The following is a 20445-nucleotide window of genomic DNA, read 5'->3' as shown; positions in this document are numbered from 1 at the left end:
CTGGATGCCTTCACAGATGGATAGTTAGGACTGATGCTTGAGTTAAGCTCTTTCTTTCTGAACCTACTGCATGTTTTTGTTATATTTGTGAGTTAGCTGCTGACCTTTTAGACACTTGGATTTACTAAAGCTCTTTCAACATTCATTGCATTTGTATTTTTTTATTGTGTGTGCCATCACAGACAGATGTTTGCATCTGATGCTTGAATAAAGCGCTTTCCACATTCACTGCATGTGTATAGTTTTTGCTGTGTGTGTTAGTTGGTGGCTCATCGGATGCATGGATTTACTAAAACTCTTTCCACATTCACCACAAGTATATGCCTTTGCAGATAGATGGTTAGGATTAATGCTCAAGTGAAGACATTTACACATTCACTCCTTGTGTATGGTTTGCCCATGTGCATGCGCTGGTGGATCTTTATAGTTGATAAACGAGTAAAGCTTGTTCCACACTCACTGCATGTGTATCGCTTTTTTCTTGTGTGTGTTCGCTGGTGGATTTTTACAGCTGATGCATCAGAAAAGTTCTTTCCACATTCACTGCAAGTGTATGGTTTTTCTCCTGTATGCCGTCGCAGATGTATGGTTAGTGCGGATGCTTGAATAAAGCTCTTTTCACATTCACTGCATTTGTATGGTTTTTCTCCTGTATGCCGTCGCAGATGGATGGTTAGTGCAGATGCTTGAATAAAGCTCTTTCCACATTCACTGCATGTATGTGGCTTTTCTCCTGTATGCCTTCGCAGATGGATGGTTAGTTCTGATGCTTCAATAAAGCTCTTTCCACATTCACTGCATTTATGTGGCTTTTCTCCTGTATGCCTTCGCAGATGGGAGGTTAGGTACGATGCCTGAGTAAAGCTCTTTCCACATTCACTGCATATGTATGGTTTTTCCCCCGTATGTGTCAGATAGTGTCTCTCAAGACACATAGATCTACTAAAGCTCTTTCGACATTCAATGCATGTGTATGATTTTTCCCCTGTGTGTGTCAGATGGTGTCTCTTTAAATTCGTGGATCTACTAAAGGTCTTTCCACATTCACTGCAAGAGTAAGGTTTTTCCCCTGTGTGTATTCGCTGGTGGATCTTTACATCTGATAAACAAGCAAAGCTTTTTCCACATTCACTGCAAGTGCATGGTTTTTCTCCTGTATGCGTTAGGTGGTGGCTCTTTAGATGCGAGGTTGTACTAAAGCTCTTTCCACATTCTTGGCAAGTGTATGGCTTTTCTCCTGTATGCCATCGCAGATGGACGGTTAGGGTTGATGTTCGTGTAAAGCCCTTACCACATTCACCGCATGTGTATAGTTTTGCCCCTACGTGTTTTCGCTGATGGACTGTTAGTTTTGATAAATCAGTAAAGTGTTTGCTATATTCACAGCAAGAATATTTTTTTCCCCCAGTATGTGTTTGCTGATGAATCTTCAGTTTTCCTGAGAAAGTAAAGCTTTTTCCACATTCACTACAGTTGTATGGCTTTTCTGTCTGTTTTTGTTGATCGATCTTTAGGTTTGCTGAGAGAGTAAAGCTCTTTCCATTTTCACTACTTGTGTCTGCTGTATCTGTTTGATATTTGCCCCATAGACCCGGGGACTCATTAAAAGTCATCTTGCATTCATTAGCCCTAAATAAGCTTTGTTCCTGGTGGCAGTGTAGGGATGAGAAGTTATTGCAATTCTTCTCACAAACACAAAATCTTGATTTCAATTTCTTCTGTTTGTTAATGAACTCTTAGTTGTGATGAACACTCTTGCCACATTTACTCAGTCCTCTTGTGTTTCCCCGTTCATCTTTGTCGATATTACTTTAGGACCGAGGAGAAGCCAAAGCTGGTCTTACGTTGCATGTTTTTTTCCCCCATTGGCGTTTAGAGTCTAAGCGTTAGTTATTTTTTTTGTCATAAATCCTGTTAATGTGTTTGCTGACTGATCATTGTGGTTGCTGAACCACTAACTATATTTAAATATTCACTAAATATGTGTAGTATTTGCAGTGTATCTGTTCCTAATAGTGTTGAGTGCTTACTAGAATTCTTGCATGACTGATAGAATATGCATGCTCTTTCTATCAGGGGATGTGTCGCAAGTCTGCGTTAAGAACTTTGAAGTTAAGTGCAAAGAATAAAACTCACAATTTATCTAAATAGTCTGATTCTTGGACAATAATTTATGATATGCACACATAAGGAACAAACCTCATTACAAAGTATTTACGTTCTAGAATAATGTTCTGTATTACAAGTAGCCGAACGCTTAGTTCTTTGAACCTTCAGATTTCTGGTTTGCTTCACAATTCATCTTTTGTATATCTATGTTCATTTTCTAAAGATTGAAAGGTCCAGCCAAAACAGGGATTATGATGGACTTAACACCACAGGATTTATATTATCATGATAGAGAGGGGAGCATTGTTGTAACTACCTGATCCTTATCTAAGATAAAGGGTGGCATCAAGCATCTGGATGTGTTGGGCCAGCTTAATTTTTGTGATGTTATTTTAATTTAATGTTTTAGGTCCCAAAGCAAGAATGTCCTCAGCCTCCTGAAGTTGTCAGATTGCACGTTATGTTCTTGCTTGATTTGTATGTTTATGTACGTGATTCTCTGTCTCCTACTGAGTTGTTCCATTTCCAGTTACTGTTTGACACCATTTCTGGTTCTTCTTGAGTATCAGATAGCTTTCCAGTGTTGTCATATTTTCTTCACTACTCTTCATCTTATGTGTTCAGGAATCTCCTCTCTGTGGATACAAAAATACTTGTAATGTAGAAATCTAGAACCACCAAAGTGAACACTATGTCTCTGATAAAATGTAAAACAGGTATTTGCATTGCTATAGGTCTTGCATTCACGCAAATTTGAGCTATTGACAATGTCTTTTATTTATGTTTTGGGTTTTAAAACATAAATAAAAGACATTGTCATTTACAAAACTAATACCTTAAACTCCAGCAAACGCGAGACCTATTCCATTGTAATAAAGGGCCTTCTCGACCACTTGTTAGATTGTAAATATCAGAGTAAGAGACCGGCCTGCAAAGTCTTCAAAGTAGTGATAAATAATGCAGTGAAGAAGATGTGTAGTGAGAGTTACATGTGATCTGAGCTATAAACACTAACAAAGCGCTACAACACCTTTCGCACTACGATTACACTGTTGCAGCTCAGAAGGAAGAGAGGGGGGTCTATTTTGTGTCCTCTCCATGATTTGAGCGTACAGTGGGGAATTGCGTAATGTCATTGCTATCTTTGGCCTAATAAACACTCCAGCTCTAGTAGGGCCCTGGCTTCACCTCTTGGTGCAGGGCGGGCTGTGCTTTATGGCACACATGGAGGGAGGGATGGTCTCGGCTGCAGCTCTGGCCTTGTACAGTGCCCCTGCAATTAGAAGTGAGCCAGAGGCGCTGAGGTGGTGGTGGTGGTATTGGTGGTTATATTGGTGGTGGTATTGTTTGGTAGTGGTACTGGTAGTACTGGTGGTAGTGGTACTGGTAGTACTGTAGAGGTGGTACTGATGGTATTGGTGGTGGTACTAGTGGTATTAGTGGTGGTGGTGGTACTGGTGATGGGGGTACTTGTGGTACTGGTGGTTATGGTAGTACTGGAAGTAGAACTGGTGGGGGTGGTACTGGTGGGGGTGGTAGAGCTGGTGGTGGTACTGGTGGTGGTGGTAGTGGTACTTTGTGGTACTATTGATGGTGGCACTGGTGGCATTGCTGGTGGTACTGGTGGTGGATGTGCTACTGGTGGAGGTGGTGGTACTGGTGGCAGTGGTACTGGTCATACTGGTCTTGGTACTGGTGGTGGGGATATTGGTGGTACTGGTTGTTGTACTGGTGGTAGTATTGGTGGTGGTAGTGGTGGTGGTGGTACTGGTGGTGGTACTGGGTGGTGGTACTGGTGGTGGTGGTAGTGGTATTGGCGGTGGTGGTACTGGCGGTAGCACCGGTGGCCCTGGTGGTGGTACTGGTGGTGGTGGTAGTGGTGGTGGTACTGGTGGTGGTGGTGGTGGTATTGGTGGTGATGGTACTGCTGGTGGTGGTGGTACAGGTGGTGGTAGTGGTGTGTGCTTCTTTAAGGCAGTGTATTGTATGTCAGATGTATTCAAGCAATTATGAACTCTATTCAGTGCGGTGGTGCCTTAGACTCTTGTTACATGTCGCTGATCTGTAGCATATAATAGGAAACAGTTGTAAACGGCCACATAATGCACTACTGAATAGAACCTTATGTGGTCAGAGTATATTTTTCTTCTCCTTCTGTTGAATGCCGGAGTCAAAGGACTGAAAGAAGCATGCGGTTTAAGTAGTTGTTATTTGAGCGACTGTTGCTCCTAGTCTGCAGGAATTTCCAGTACCCTTTTTCTTGGGTTTTGGTCTGCCAAGTTTAATTCATTATTGAATGTAAGCGTTTAACGTGAGGCGCCCGTTATCATTGTCTTTATTCGTGTGAATCAAACATGCCTTAATAGTGGTGTAGACACATTACTGTCGGCATGTAAAAGTAAACTCCTGGCGGGTTAGGCCTCGTGATCGGGAGAGGAAGTTTTAAGAGGCTAAACGTTGTGATTTACAACCTGTTGTGCTATAGTTGTTTGTTCTGATGCCTGCGTTTAATACAACGTGACGGAAAGATGTGGAAGGACTGTGATGGCAACATTCTTCAAGATACTTTGACATTATTTTATGGAAGAAAAAACTACTCAGTTTTAAGCTTTTTGGATAATATAGCAATAAGAGGGGTTGCCGCATCTTCCTACCCCTTGACGTCTTATTGGAGATTGTCTGGTATCAGCAGTGGGTAGGTCCTTGCGAGACAACTGCAAGCGCTACTTCCTGCCCTCAAAATTACGGATGCCAAAGCTGGACAGCTTTTGATCTGCGTCCTTCACAATGACACAAGATGCACAATTGTGTACAGTCCACCTCCGAAGTTTATGCAACGCTTCGAAGCGTCACAAGTACTGAAGCCAGCGCAGTGGAAGGGTGCGCTAACTTTTTTATGAAAGAGGAACCCGCATCACACCAGACAGCTGGTCTCTCACTTTTACTTTTGAAATCACTACTGCGAAACAGCAGCACCTCACCAGTCCAAACTGTTGACGAGTAAGACTTGTCTCCCTCCCTCGCCTGAACAAAGTTTACCGGTCACACGCATGAGCTCTGTCTGTTTTCAGTTGAAAAAAATAACTAAATAAATGGAAAAGAAAACAAGTTTCTTCAACCTGTTTATGCTTTCTTATATTAGCTGACCCGTTCTGATTTGAAACACCAGTATACATTTAAACCTATCAAACCTCCGTAGGCACATACATACATTAGTCATGAAAGAAAATAGTGCTCACCAACTACAATAACGCTGACCGTGTAACATCGCAAGTAAAAGATCCAGTCCTGATGGGCGGTCACAAAAGAAGACAGGGCGGTAACAAGGATGGGCTAAGAAACCTTAAATTGAATTGGAAGCCAGCGTTTATCAAAGACAATGCCACCAGCCAATGAAAAATATGGGTGGAGAGTGGGCGAGGCTTCCACGCCACTTCCACATCTAACCCTACTACAGCATGCCTCGCAGAGCTAGCAGCGCATGCGCTGCAACGCTAGGCTCAACCTAAAAATTGTATTTCGTTTTTATTTGCGGAGCTTTATACAGCGCTGACCTGAACGGTGAGTATCGGAGCGCTTTACATCAATTACAGGGCATGTTAAACACAAATACATTGATGCAGACAATCCCGAAATACAAAAACTGAGAAGACACAGTGCCAGAGAACAGGATAGAGGGCTATCTGGCGTAGAGTCAAGGCAGAGTGAGGAGTCGATTTTTAGCACTCCAACAGCTCCTATGGGTTCACTAGGGATCAATCGAGGAATTAGTTCTGATGTGGGAAGGAATAGAGTTCCATATTTTGGGCGCGGTTCCTGCAAATGATCTGGCCGCTGTTTTTTGTTTACAAGCTTTCAGTGAAACGAGTAGAAGGGTGTTTGAGCTTCTGAGGTTCCTGTTCTGTCCTGTTTTTTTGAGTTTGGCCGCCAGGTATTCGGGTTTGCCAGTGTGTAGGGCTTTGTGAGTAAGACAAGCTGTTTTGAAATTAGCCCTCATTTCAACTGGGAGCCATTTGGAGTTCTCTGAGTTCTCTGAGTGCCGGTGAGATGTGCTCGTCCAGTGACCATTCTGGCAGCCGCTTTGAGGGTAGTTTTGAGGGGAGCAAGATGTGCTTTTGTAATTCCTGTGATACTGAGGATCGCGGTTTCTGTGCTGCAGCCTTTCCTGAAGCCAGATTGATGGGAGTCAAGACAGTTGATACTCTCCATGTGTTGCGTTATTTGTTGTAGTACACATCTTTCTAAGATTTTGGATAGCAGAGGGAGGTTGGAGACGGGTCTGAAGTTGTTCAGATCTGACGTATCTAGGCCAGGTTTTTTCAGCAGTGGGGTGACTTGACCCACTTTGAGGAAGTCGGGGACAATTCTGCTTTTTAGGGAACTGTTTATAATCTTGCACCAAAGTGGGGCTAGGGCGCATTTCAGTTTTTGGTAATTTGCGTAGGTAAAGGGTCTAAGACGTGCGCGGAGGGCTTTGAGTTGGAGATCAAGTTGATTATCTCTTCTTCAGGAATTGGGTGGAAGAGTAAACAGGGTTTGGTGTTGGGCGAGAGAGCGGTACCATGTGATACAGTCAGCAGCTATTGAGACGGGGGGGCTGTTATGGACCAGAGAGAGCTAGATCTTGGAGATCTTATCATTGAAGAAGTTGGCAAAGTTTTCGCAAAGATCTTGGATGCCTGAACAGTGGACGTGGCTGGTTTGGATGTTTGTTGTCTGATGATATTGAAGAGTTCCTTGCGTCTATTCTTTGCATTGTCCAGTGCGGAGCGGAAGAACGTGGATATTTTTTTTATGTGGTTGTTGTACTTCTTTTGGACTGATCGGAGTTGATCGCGATGGATATTAGTAGGATTATTCCTCCAGCGTCTTTCGGAAGCTCTAAATTGTCTCCTTTCTTAGTTTATGTCTGAGTCAAACCATGATCTGGTAGGGATGGCTCTGCTTTTTTTTTTCTTCAAGGGAGCTAGTTGATCCAGCAGGCGAATTGTAGAGCGAGGTGAGATCTGTTGTAGAGGGAAGCTCGTTGCCGCTGAAGAGTAGCGTACTTAGCCTCTCTTCCTTGTCGTCCAGAGGAATCTTGGAGAGATTTCTAGACCATTTGGGTGGGAGGCCGGAATAGCACTTTTTTGTGGTTGATGTGGAATAGGATCATGCGGTAGTCCAACCAGTCAACAGGAAGAATGTAGTCAATCGTGATTGCATCTCGCTGAGCGATGATGGCATCCAAGAGTTTCCTCTGTACATTGTTGGAATAGATTATTGTCACATAGAAGATTGCTTAGGGTTTGAATTAGCTTGTTGCTCCATTCGTTCCATCGTAGGTTCAGATCACCCAGGATTAGGTTGTTGGCGTCTCCGAGTGCGCAATATAAAATCAGGTCGGAGAAATGTTCCACGAATGTGGGAGTGTTACCTGGAGGGTGGTAGAGAAGGTGACAGATTATTGGATTGTTGGCCTTAGTTTTGATGTTAACAGTAAGGCATTCAAAGGAGTTGTATTTACAAACGTCCATTTTCATGATGTCGATGTGGTCCTTGTGAATGATGGCTACACCTCCACCATGTTGATCTTTCCTATCTTTGTTAATGATAGTAAAACCAGGAGGCACGAGCATATCTAAGCATGGTGGGGAGATCTCATTTAGCCAAGTCTCTGTGATAAACGCAATGTCTATGTCTTGAGAGAGGATGGTTTCTGCTAATTCTGTTGTGTGTTTAGTGGCTGATCTGCAATTGATGAGCATGCAGTTGGTGGAGAACCCTGATTCGCTGAGAGTGTTTCTAGGGGTTTTTTTGTGGGGGGGGGGGTAGTCTCTTCAGACGCCCGTGATTACTTGAATTATAGAGTTGGGGGAGCTTGTGGGAGGTAAGTTGTAAGTCGAAGCTAGAGCTGCTGCTTCTTCTTCAGACATTCCAGCTATGGGTCTGGTAAGTCTACGTGTTCTAAAAATGAACACTTGAATAAATTACCGTCACTGGTAATTACTCTAGGTAGAAATGCAGTCCATGTTTTTAGCTGACTACGCAACTAAAGTCAAATCATCATTCTTAAGAAAATCAGAATTGATCCTGCACCAAAAAGAACAGCCCAGTAGGTACCAGAGTGCACCTTCATCTGAATAGTTCCATAAGCAACCACATATAATGGAGTTGACCTGGTTGGCCTTGGTCAGTGAGTTGTGGTTTAAGTCCTACAGCACTGCAAAACAAATTAATACATTTCACTTCATCGTGTTCATAGCTTACGAAAGAATACTATTACAATGAAAATAAAACACAACATAGCCATTTTAAGAATAGAATAATTTTCAGGTCAAAAAGAAATCCTTGAGGGGAAATCAGAGGCAGTCGCTCGTCCTTTGAGCTCAGCATCATCGGCCACTTCAATCCAGTGTTATCATCCCCCGGGACTTTCCAACGCCCGCCATCCTGCTACCTACCTCTGGGAGGGGTGCCAGAAGAAACGACCTAAGCCACAGGCAGCCATGCCGGGAGGCGCCAGCCACGAGGGCGAAGCAGTGGCGGTGGCACTCCTGGCGAGTGGTCATGCGGGGCACACAGAGGGCCCACCACAGCAGGAAAAGAGCATGCTCCTTGACTGCTGGGGGGGCGCCCTAAACATCTAAAGGTGACGGGACATCCATCAGTACTCCCTCTGCATTGCATAGTGGCTTGTGTGGTGATCCTAAGGGCTCCTCGCATGGGATGTGCAGCCGTTTTTTCGCCTTGTCCCTGAAATGGCACCTGGACCAGACTGGGGACCATAGCCTGCGTGTGCCAGTCGAGAGGGTGTGGCAGAGGCGGCATACCAAAGGCCTATTACCAGCTTCATTCTCCTCTGGTCTCAGGACCATGTGGCCTTGATAGGAGGCCTGATCTCCCTGGCTGCGGGAGGCTGCCTTTGAAGACAGCGGATGGGTGGCCTGGCCGATCCATGTCTACCAGCAGCCCCCCTGGGGGCAGAAGACAGTGTAACACCAGCAGGGCCTGACAAAGCAGCTTGGTGGTGAAATCTCCCCCCGCCAGTAGACGCTCTGGGTGGCCTTTTTCTGGCCCATCATTTGTACCCCCTAGGTCGGAGATCCACACCTCATCATCCCCCAGCACGCAGCTCCGACCACCCAGACAGGAGCGTGGAGGGGAGCCTGGCGTATGATAACTTGTCTCCTGTGGAGGCTCCCAGTCCCCACATAGACTGCACAGACTGCTACGGATCCTTCCTAAATTCTCCACGCTCACCGCCGGCAGCCAGCTCCGGAGAGGGGTGCTCGCTACCCTCATTAGGTGGGTGGGTGGGTGGACACAAGAAAGGCCCCCCAACATCTCAGAAGGAGGGGAAATCCTCGCTGGGCCCCCTTGCTTTTCCACCATATTTTGCCTCCAACCTTATATGCTGCCAGCCCCGCGGTGCGGCCTGACATATCGGGGGCTGCTTTGGGCAGCACTCACCTCATAGCGTCCAGACTGGTTCCTCTGGGACGTAAGAGAACCCATTCCAGCCCCCCCACTAAGAGGCCCTACACCGACTCACGTCCCATCAGCGAACCGCTCAACTCCCTCACCCAGGAGGCTTAGTCGATACTGCACCCCCGTCCTCCTGGACTTATCTGAGGGAACTCCCCCTTCAGGCAGCCACAACGATCAGACGCAGAACAGCAGTGCCCGAACTGCACACTGGGCACCAGACAATGGTGTGGGAAACTCCTCTCCCGGAAAATCCTATGCAGAACTCACACCCGCTCACAACAAACTTGACAAGGTCCTCGCTGCCCTTGAGAGCTCCCGCCTCACCATGGAATCGAGGATGGGAACAATGATGACCCAAGTCAGATTCCTCAAAAACATCCACGGAAACAGTCCAACCGGGTGTCAGTGGGTGAAAAGGAGATTTTGGAAGCCCATCGTACACTGTTGGCCCTTCAGGCTCAAGAGAAGACCCTGGAGGAGCTCCCAAAGAAGTAATGTTCACATCATTGGCCGCCTAGAGGGCGGAGAACCATTCTTGGACAACTGGTTCCATTCATCCATTGTCCCTGCCTCAGACCTCAATACTGCAGCCAGAATGGTGTTAAACCATCCGCCAGGATCACCATCATTGCCTTTACTGAGAGAGCTTCACTGGCTCCCAGTTAATTGCTGCTGTACCTTTAAGACCATTAAGGGCATGGGGCCTGACTATCTGCAAAATAGGCTTTGCATACAAACCTCCAAATGTAATCTTAGGTCAAACTCTTTGGCGCTTCTGAAGGTTCCACGCATTCGCCTCAGTCGTACAGGGGGCAAAGCTTTCTCTTACATTGGCCCCAGATATTGGAACACTCTCCCTGAGACTTTGCGCAAGACTACGTCCTATCTTGTGTTTAGAAAACACCTCAAGGCTTTTTTGTATTAATGCACTTCTCATTCCTGTTTTATGCTTCCCGGTAGTCGCTTTTTCTATCTCATTGTTTTCCTCTGGGCTTTAAGCGCTGAGATGCCCCCGGGTGAGTCACGCGCTATATAAAAGACACTAACATAACATATAACCCATTTTTCTCCCTGGAGAGGGCACACAGGGTCCCAACAAGACCATCAATTCCTCCCTGCTTGCCAAACAACTCTGTTACAGGGTCTGGAATGCCATCCTATGGGCAGCTCGCATGGCTGGGCCCTTGGAACTAGACATTCAAACTGTCATATTATTCCCGGACACACTCAAGCCATGCAGCATCAGAGGTCCTCTTTCCTGAGCGCAAAAAAAGAGACTCAGTGAGCTAGGAATACAATACTCATTATTGTTCGCAGCCCGCCTCAAACTGCGCTCAGAAGGCAAGTCTCTATTCTTTATGGACACCAAAGACATTTGGGACTGGCTAGACCAACATCCGGCTGGAGCATCGCCACCCCGAGGAGGGGCGCCTACTAGACAATCAGGAACGGGCAGCAGAGACACCACTCTGACAGATGAGGTGCTTCCCCGTCCTCCAAACCCACAACACCATCCCATCTGGAGCAGCTCATAGTTTACCGGTGGCAGGCGATAGAGGTGATGGCATCGCAGATACAGCGGAGGCTCCTCGAAGGACAGGAGGGGCCCTCACATCTTCACGACCGACAATTCGGCCACAACAGACAAGCCTCACCTTGGCTCCCAGACTCCCTACCTCCCCCTGCTGGTCACACCACAGACATCATAGTCTTAACTGGATACTGTATCCTAAACCCAACTTGAAACCTCCTCTATTTATCTCCCTCCTCCCTCCCCTGCCTCTTTCCCTTTCCCATCCAGATTCCCACCCAGATATCAGGCTCCGACTACCACCTTCTCTGCTAGGTGGCTGCCCACAGATCCTACTCTGCCGTTTCCCACAGCCAAGTCACAACACCACCTTCAGATGTGGTACAGGGTGTCACCCTGCAGTACTTAAGGGGACCCATTGTAGGCAAAACCTATTTCGCATGTGTGTGTGGCACCCTCCTCTAGATACGTTACAGAGTCAATTTCCAAGCCATTGACACATTAGTGGATAGGGAAGCTTCCTTCTCTTTAGCCGAGAGCCACCTCAAAGGCTCCAGGGTCCTCCTCTGCAGCATTTATGCCCCTAACATAGACCAGGAGGCCTTCTGGGTCACACTATCACAAACCCTTGCACAAAAAATGGGAACCTCATGTATCCTGGAAGGCGACTATTAATGTTCACTATTTGCTTCCTTGGACTGCTCCCGTCCCCCATGTACCGCCCACCTGCAAGCGGAACACCTTTAGAAATGGACTCGCTATTTGTCGACACGTGGCGATCTACCCACCCCAGCAAATGGGTCTGCTCATTTTATTTGGCGGTGCGTGACTGGTATGTATGCCTCAAATGTATTCTCCTGTTGACCACTCTTTTAGATGCTATGCGTCGGTCGGACTATCTGGGCCGCACAATATCCGATCATGATTCTTAGAGGTTAGATCTGTCCCGGTGCCCACGTGGGGATTGCCCAGAGAGACACTGCAAGACTCTTCCTTTCAAGTCTCCCATGCCCATGCCCAGCACATCACTCAATACTCGACAGTGGTATGACAGCATGGGGCCGAATGGAAAGTTTCAAAGTGGTCAAGCACGGAATTGCATGCAGATAATATCAGGGATCCGCAAGATACTTGATAGAGAGATAATCAAGTCAGAATGACTAATCGCTGACCTCGACAAGGCAGTGGTCATGGATGCCTTCAAGAAGCCAGCACTTGCATATTGCAAAGACTCAATACGTGGCATTCCTGAACCAAATGGGCTGCTTTAATTTGAAAACTTGTGAAGCCCAAATGCATTGGGAGGATACAAAAACAGGCTGGTTGCAAGCTTGGCTGACCTGCCAGGTGTCCCTCTTCATCCTCGAGATTACCTTGCCCTCTGGTGTCTACCTTCACACCCAACAAGCTATCCTAGCTACCTTCTTCACAAATTATTCCTCAATCTTTGCTGAGGCTCCGTGGCCACAGATGACCGAGATCAGCCCTGTCCTCCCCGGTGCACCCTTCTGAGAGTTACACCCATCAGTAGAGAGAAACTCGATCAGCACTTGACCACCCAAGAGATCCAACTGGCCATACGCTCACAGGCTAGGAATAAAACCCTCGACCATGATGGTCTCCCAATTGAATCATATAGCGCCTTCAGTTCCCTTCTTCTCCCACCAGGCTGAGGTATACAAGGGGCTCTGCGCGCCACGGGCCCGATTCACAGAACTAACTTAAGACAAAATCCTAAACTTACTACTTTCGGTATTCAAGGAAGTTAGGATTTTGTCGTAAGTTTGTCTTAAGACAGACTTAAGACAGACTTAAGTTAGGATTTTGTCTTAAGTCTGTCTTAAGTCTGTCTTAAGACAAACTTAAGACAAAATCCTAACTTCTGTGAATACCAAAAGTAGTAAGTTTAGGATTTTGTCTTAAATTAGTTCTGTGAATCAGGCCCCATGTTTCTACCTTGCTTCTTATGCAAATCTGTATCAACATTAAGCCTGATTGGGACCCAACCTTCCTTGCGTCCTATTGCCTTATCACTATACTGGGGATGGATTACAAAATCCTGGGGAAGATTCTGGCTGAACGTTATACCCAGATCTTGCCGAACCAAGTCCACCAAAATCAAAAAGGCTTTGTGACCGGGTGGAGTACATCTCAGAATAAAAGCAGGCTCTTTCATCTGATGGACCAGGTTTCCCTGTTGCTTCCCATATGCGGCTAACATTACTCTAGACTTAGAAAAGGTTTTCGACACCCTGGAGTGGGACTACATATTTTAAGTACGATCTGCCCTGGGGGTCGGCGAACACCTCAGTGCATATACGCAGCTACTGGACACCACCCCCATAATCCAGAAAGGCCAGCTGGTTCCTTCAGCATTCCCTGTGGAGAGGGGCACTAGACAGGGCTGCCCCCTTTCCCCCCTACTATGTATCCTCACAAAAGAACCTCTGGCTGCTCCACTACGGTAAGAGAGGGAGGCCAGTAGGATACCCCTGGAGAGCACAATCCATGTGGTCTCCCGCTATGCGGATGACCTACTCTTTTACATCCGAGATATTCATACGGACCTCTACACCATCCACACCACTTTACACTCTTTTGAGCGAATAGCCGGGCTGTGGGTCAACTGGGAAAAGCCCTGCACGTTCCTCTTGGGCGGCTCACAGCCCCTATTGAGATTCAGCTGGAGGGGCATCGACAGGAGTGCGGGGTGGAACTGTTTGGTACCTTCCAAGGGCATTCACAGCCCTGAAATCCCAGATCCAAATTAACAGCAAAATAGCTGTCTCCAAAATGATTGAACTTCCCAGTCAACATTTCTGTATTGACCCTGCTATCGGGTAGGATAATAACAGCCATGCACTGGCTAGATGGATCAGGCTCAGCAAGTGGCTTAAAGCTGTTGCTCACTGGGGGTTGCTAAAAACATACATATGCAGGGCAAAGGAAATGACCCTAAACTTAATGAGGAATTGGGAAAATGATTTAAAAAAATGCTGTGCTATGTGATGTATGCCTAAGAAATGTTGACTTCTTGAAACATAATGGAGCTGGATTAGTCACTTGCCAGTCTTTCTATAGAATACCCTTTTAGACATTTAGTGTAACCGATTAAAAACTATTACACTTTGTATGTATTAAGCTATAACTGATGGCTTGTTGGTTTGGTAGATCACCCTCTGTAGTAATGGTATGGATCTGGATTCTGGCGAAGAATCTGTACATAATATATAGAAATCACTGAATATTGAAGAAGGACCGTGTGAACCTGGAATGCGAAAAATAATCCCCACTACCTCTACCGTTGGAATGAATTATGGATGAACTTAAACTTTTGAAACTGTTCATAGTGGAGACAAATGCTGCCCTTCAGAGAATAAAGGAATTGGTCTCATCTTGATTTTATGTTTTCCGAAGTTGAACGACGAGTCAGCGATGTTCAAGACATCATAGCCAAACTGGACTGCTTGAGTAAGGAAGTCATTCCATTAAAAAAACAGAAGGAAGATTCCGAAAACAGTAATAGATGCATCAATCTGTGCATCTATGGCATTCCAGGAGATTCTGAAGGGCCAGATATAATTATGTTTCTAAAACTTCACATTCCCATGACTATCGGCCTACAAGTATCCACCAAACTTAACATCGTATTAGTTCATCACAAGCTCCTACGTCTACCAGACCAAAAGGGATTATCGCCTTTTTATACTATACTCTAACTTAATGAAAGTACTATCAGCCACTAAACAATATAAACAAATGCTATGGTCTTGATAGAAGATCTTCTTCAGAGATGATGTAGCCAGAGCAATGGCCACTCAAAGTAAATCATTTTTGGACTTACAAACAGTCCTGCGTTCCATGAATGCTCAATATGCCTTGTCCATCCTGGTTTCTTTAAGGTCCCTTATAAGGACAAAACAACTACTTTTGATAACCTGGCAAATCAGAGACAGTTCATACACACCCACAAAGGAGAATCTATGGAACTCAGTAAAACTTGATCAGGTTTCTATGGGACCCTTAATCTCTACTTTACTCTTTGGAGGTTCCCAGTTATCCCTGGACTAAAGATTTCCTAGAGTGATTTCCTGTCCTCGTGTTCACATCCTGTCATCATTATATTGTTCGTGTGCACGTTGTTTGTTAGTTTTAGTTTTATATATTCATTTTCTATACCTTTTCCTCCCTCAGGTGCATTATTACCTTCTATTTCGCGGGGATATGCTTCTGGTTGGCCTCTGCTCTCACATTCCACCCCCTTCAACATCAAGAATACCCTTTTTTTCTTTTGCTGACATTCATGTCTAAAGTAATATGGCTTTTTGTCATCTCTTTTCTTCTATTACTGGGGAGCTCTTTTATCTCCCTACCCAACTTTCTTTCTTATAACTCCTTAATTATTTTCACTTTCTCTTTGGCCTTTCACTTTCTTTTCAACATTTTATTGCAGCTTCTCTATCAGCATGCAACCGCATATTGTTACAGTTCCACCAGTTTTCACCTTACTAATCCCCTAAGGCTTTTCTTGTCCGTAAGATATGTTTTTATTGTCTAATCATCTTCTTATACATTTCAAATTAATAGTTTATGTATCGGCTCCTAGAATGTTAAAGGCTACGTAATCCTGTTAAAAACAGAGGGTGCTTACCCATCACTTAAAACTGAACTGCCAAATTGCTCTCTTACAGAAAACACACCTTAAAGAACAGGACAATGTTTATTTACACAGAAATTGGGTTGGACATGTTTTTTGTTCCCTTCTCTTAATAACAACAATGGTGTAATAATCCTGGTTCACAAATCCTTAAACATTCAGAATATGAACAAAGTCAAACACGACGCAGGTAGATAGATCCTACTGACTAAGATTAATGACACTCCGCTTTCCATCTCTAATGTTTATGGTCCTACAGGATTCAAAGCCTTACAAAGGATGGAGGTCATGGTGTTTAATTACACCGATGACCTCCAGCTCATCTTCAACCTCTCGAACTCTTCTGATTCTATCCATAACTTTCAGTCGGTGATGGTCTTTATCAGGGATTGGATGAGCTTTAACCATCTTAAGCTCAACCCTGATAAGACCGAACTTCTTCTCACTGGCGGCAAACTTAACCCCTGGTCTCCTATCTTTTGGCCCCCCTCTTTTGGATCCCCCCTTCTCCTTCTCTCTCTGTTAAGACACTGGGAATCACTCTCAATCAACAACTCACTCTACACTCTCAGATTAGCACGGTGGTTTCCTCTTGTTTTTATACTTTGCGCACTATCCGGAAGATCTCACGTTTTTTCTCCTTCTCTGCTCTTAAATTGATCCTAATGGCTATGGTCCTTTCCCGTCTAGACTACGGGAACGTCCTGTATAATGGTGTTCCTGCATATGCCATCCGACGGCTTCAATTGGTGCAAAACCAAGCTGCCCGCTTAGCCTATGGCCTACCTAAATCTAACCATACCACTCCCCTCCTAAGATCCCTCCACTGGCTCCCTATTAGACAAAGGGCCCTCTTCAAGATAGGATGCATCACCTTCCAGGCTTTCCAAAATTAAACCTTACACCCCCAGTAGACAGCTGCGCTCCTCTCTGTCCTTCTTGGTGGTACCCAGATTTAAGAAGAGCAGAATGCGAGGTTCCAATTTCTCCATCCTCGCTCCACAATTTTGGAACTCTCTTCCTCTCTCTATGAGATCTGAAACCTCCTATCTGGAGTTCCGCAGCACTCTGAAAACCTTTCTGTTTTCACAGGCTTTTAAAATCTAAATTATCTCCCCATCCAACCCAGGAACCGTCCTCCTCAATAGCGCCATGAAACCGCCTGGTGTACGCGCGCTCAACAAATACCTTTAAATTCACATTCAAATTCAACCCACAATTCTGTGATTGTTTCTCTTCTCTACTATCATTTACCCTTTAGATAACTTTTTAGTAGGAGGAAATTGTAATCAATTAATGAAACTTTTTGTATATCATCATTCTCGCACCAGATACATGCTCTTTAGGATACAATAAGCCTTTCAGAAATCAACAGCTTCCAGGGGATTCGTTGATGCTTGGAGAATCTCCCATCCTAATGTTTTGGAATTCATGTTTTATCTCCCTGTTCTCCACTCACATACCAGGATAAACTACGTATTCCTAACACAGAATGTGCTCAGTTTATCTTGCATACAGAAATAGGATCTATCCTTATATCTTGCCACACCCTTGTTATAGTTGATTTAGGCATCCCAACCAACACCCCCATTTCAATAGATGAAGATTCAATAATGCCTTATTACAAAACAAGGTATTTATTGAACAATTTACAGATTTTTTACTTAATTCTTCATGTTTAACTTCCCTTCAAATACTCGAATGAATTTTAGGTAGGATGCTTTTAATGTGACAGCTCGGGACTTTATTATAAAAAACATCACAAATAAAAAGCAAAAAGCTCTTAAAGGATTCTCACAATTGTTAAAAGAGATGAAAACCCTTGAACACAAATATTTTTCCTCTAACAAAACAAACACCATATCCAGGTTGATTCAGGCTAAATTACAGTATAATAACCAATCCTGGGACAGTGCATGTAGCACTTTTCTCAAAATGAATGTGACATTTTTCGGTAGCCGCAATAAAGCCAGCAGGTTACCGAAATCGAAGATAACTGCCATCACTGATAAACATGGGGTCAGACATCCTAGTGATACAAAAATATTAGAATGTTTCAGAATAATATACAAAATGATGTACACCAGAGACTTACCCAACTGCAGAAGACTTAGATTTTGTTTTCAGTCAGTCAGTCATTAAGTCTTTATTGCGATTCTTCATCATAAAAGACAGTGTAAAATCAAATTAATATAAATTCCATCCAAGTTAAAATACACCATTTTCAAGATTCTAAAACATATTTCTGAATTCCATCAATGTCAGTTAATAAATAAATACATTTAAATTTACATTTTAAAACCATTTCTAAAAAAGGATTAAATATGTAAACAAGCAAGAGACTTAATACATGTATTAAATATAAAAGAGACAAGGGTGAGTACTCTCCAGTCATAGGATAGTTGCCAACTCCAGCCCCTACTTTCGATGGCCGCAACTTGGATCTTTCCTGGCTACTGTGCCCCCCCTTTTTTATTACGAAGAACCCATGCCCAGCTCAAAAACGTTGCTACTCCAATTACAACAAAATTGGAAGTATCGATTTTGTTTTCAATCTTTCCCTAAAACAGTTGCTCACATGGTAGATCTTTCTTTTTTAGACACCGCAATATCCAGAATGGAGATCAAAACAACCTTCAACGAAACTTCCCAAAGATAAAGCTTTCGGTCCTAATGGACTTTGTGGTTGAGTTTTATTCTCAATTTTCACATCTTTTAATCCCAAAACTATGACTTAAAACTCAATATTTTCTAACCGAGCACAAGGCACGTTTTCTGACGCTATGTTATGCCTACTTCCTAAGAAGTGTAAAAACAACAATTGATGGACAGAATGCAGAACAATGTCATACATTCACCCCAGTAACGAGATATGGGCCTAAATCCATTGTTTTTTGCTCACCATGCCATTCCAGTTTGAACCCAACCATATGCAAATCAGTCTTGACCCTGTGCCCAATGGAAACAGTCCAGCCCGAACTGCCAAGCCAGGTCCTCCCGGGACTGAAAACAAGCATCCTAGGACCGGTTTTGGGGGTTCACCCCTCATCAGCCAGGATAGCTTGTCTTGGAGAGTCTGGGCATAGCCGTCTGGGCATAGCCGTCCCACTCGGGGTGACAAATGCAAAAACAACAATCGATGGACAGAATGCATGTCATACATTCACCCCAGTACAGAGATCTGGGCCTAAATTCAACCATATGCAAATCAGTCTTGATCCAGTGCCCTGTGATATTTTTACAGATATGTACGGTTGCTCTAATAATTATCCTCTGTTTAAATTTCCATTTCTTAGAATTTATTAAATATTTCTCCTTCTCGTTTTCTTCCCCTTGTTTCTTCCTCTTCATTATTTTTCTTCTATTCTTAAAAATTATCAAAATGCTATTTGTTTTACTGCACTTTGTTTCTGCACTTTGTATTATATACAATGTCCTCTGCATTTGCTACATATTTCAAGTTCAAATTCAATTGGTGTATTTAAAGTTCTTGGCTTACTTATTTTTTATTTTTACTACAGCATGTTATCGGATTTTCTTCAATAAAGCATTATCAAACTTAAAAAAAAAAGACAGACAAAACAATCCATATCTCATAAAAACTGAAGTAAACAGATGCAATCGTAAAATGGTGTCTTGCACTCTTCAGACTGTGCTAGCAACATGCATAAAATTGTGCCTAAATGCAGGGTGTGACCAATGTGATGGCTGTGAAATTAACAACTTTAGTCAACTGAATCATGACTGTCTTATGGATGGGTGCTGATTATCAGGAAAAGTTCATATGAACCTGGTGTTCCAAGCTCCATCCTGTTACAATTATGGAAGTGGTGAGAGTCATCTGCAGCGTGAAAGAAATGGATGAACCTGCTGAATCTTTTAAAAAGATTGTACAAGTTTTACTGTACTTTAAAGAAGTATGGAGCCCATCAGAGAAAGTAGCAGGCATGTACATGAGGCACAATGAGCACATTTGTGTCATTGAGTAAGAAGTATTATCAAAGACCAATTATCTTTATTGGGGTCTAAAAATGGGGCCTCTGGTTTCGTATAAAGTAGTAAATGAAAACGTGAAGACATTTGTGGCTGCTCTATTTATGTAAATTGTTTTGCATTGCAGAAAAATATAATTCAGCACATTATGGAGACTGGTGTGCAGCTTTGCATGAAATGCCTTGAAGATGGATTTTACTTTCTGATCAGAACAAATGTACCAGAACCCAAGCCGGTGTGTCAGCCGACCTCGCGGTGCTAAAACATGGGATGTGAAACAGTTGAAGAGATCGATAAAAAGAGAAGACAGAAACTGTCAGGCTTTTACAGCTTTAAAAAGAACAGAATTTCCTTCAGCCCAAAGGATGAGCTGGAAGACTGCTTCAACAACTGTAATATGTGCATTTTGCACACAGAGAATAACTCTGGATAATAAACAGTTTTTCAGCTAATGAATGTGTTCTGGAATTTGTTCTGTCAAGCCTTCTGGAGGAGGAAGGATTAACAGCAAATAAAACCACACATTGCTTCTGTGCTTATGTTTCTGAGAGGGTTGAGCTAAATGGATTATTTTGTGTCTCAGTGAAATACCTACGTATATGCATTTTCATTATCAGCAGTGTATGTTCCAATACAACACTAAGTTTGAAACACACGTTTATTCATAATCAATAAAAATAAGTTT

General features: G+C 43.8%; 1 protein-coding gene across 1 annotated transcript in view; it reads right to left on the bottom strand.

The window, feature by feature from the left end:
* Positions 1-353: 353 nt before the first annotated feature.
* Positions 354-20445, bottom strand: part of LOC144773685 (uncharacterized) — a 140484-nt gene continuing 120392 nt past the window's right edge. The window contains exon 7 of the mRNA XM_078658836.1: positions 354-1646. Within this exon, the coding sequence (XP_078514962.1) occupies positions 354-1646 (1293 nt within the window). The remainder of the gene's footprint in view (positions 1647-20445) is intronic.

This window comes from Lissotriton helveticus, chromosome 8, assembly GCF_964261635.1.
Source record: "Lissotriton helveticus chromosome 8, aLisHel1.1, whole genome shotgun sequence".
In the NCBI taxonomy this organism is placed as follows: Eukaryota; Metazoa; Chordata; class Amphibia; order Caudata; family Salamandridae; genus Lissotriton; species Lissotriton helveticus.
This window is presented reverse-complemented; position numbering and strand designations above follow the sequence as displayed.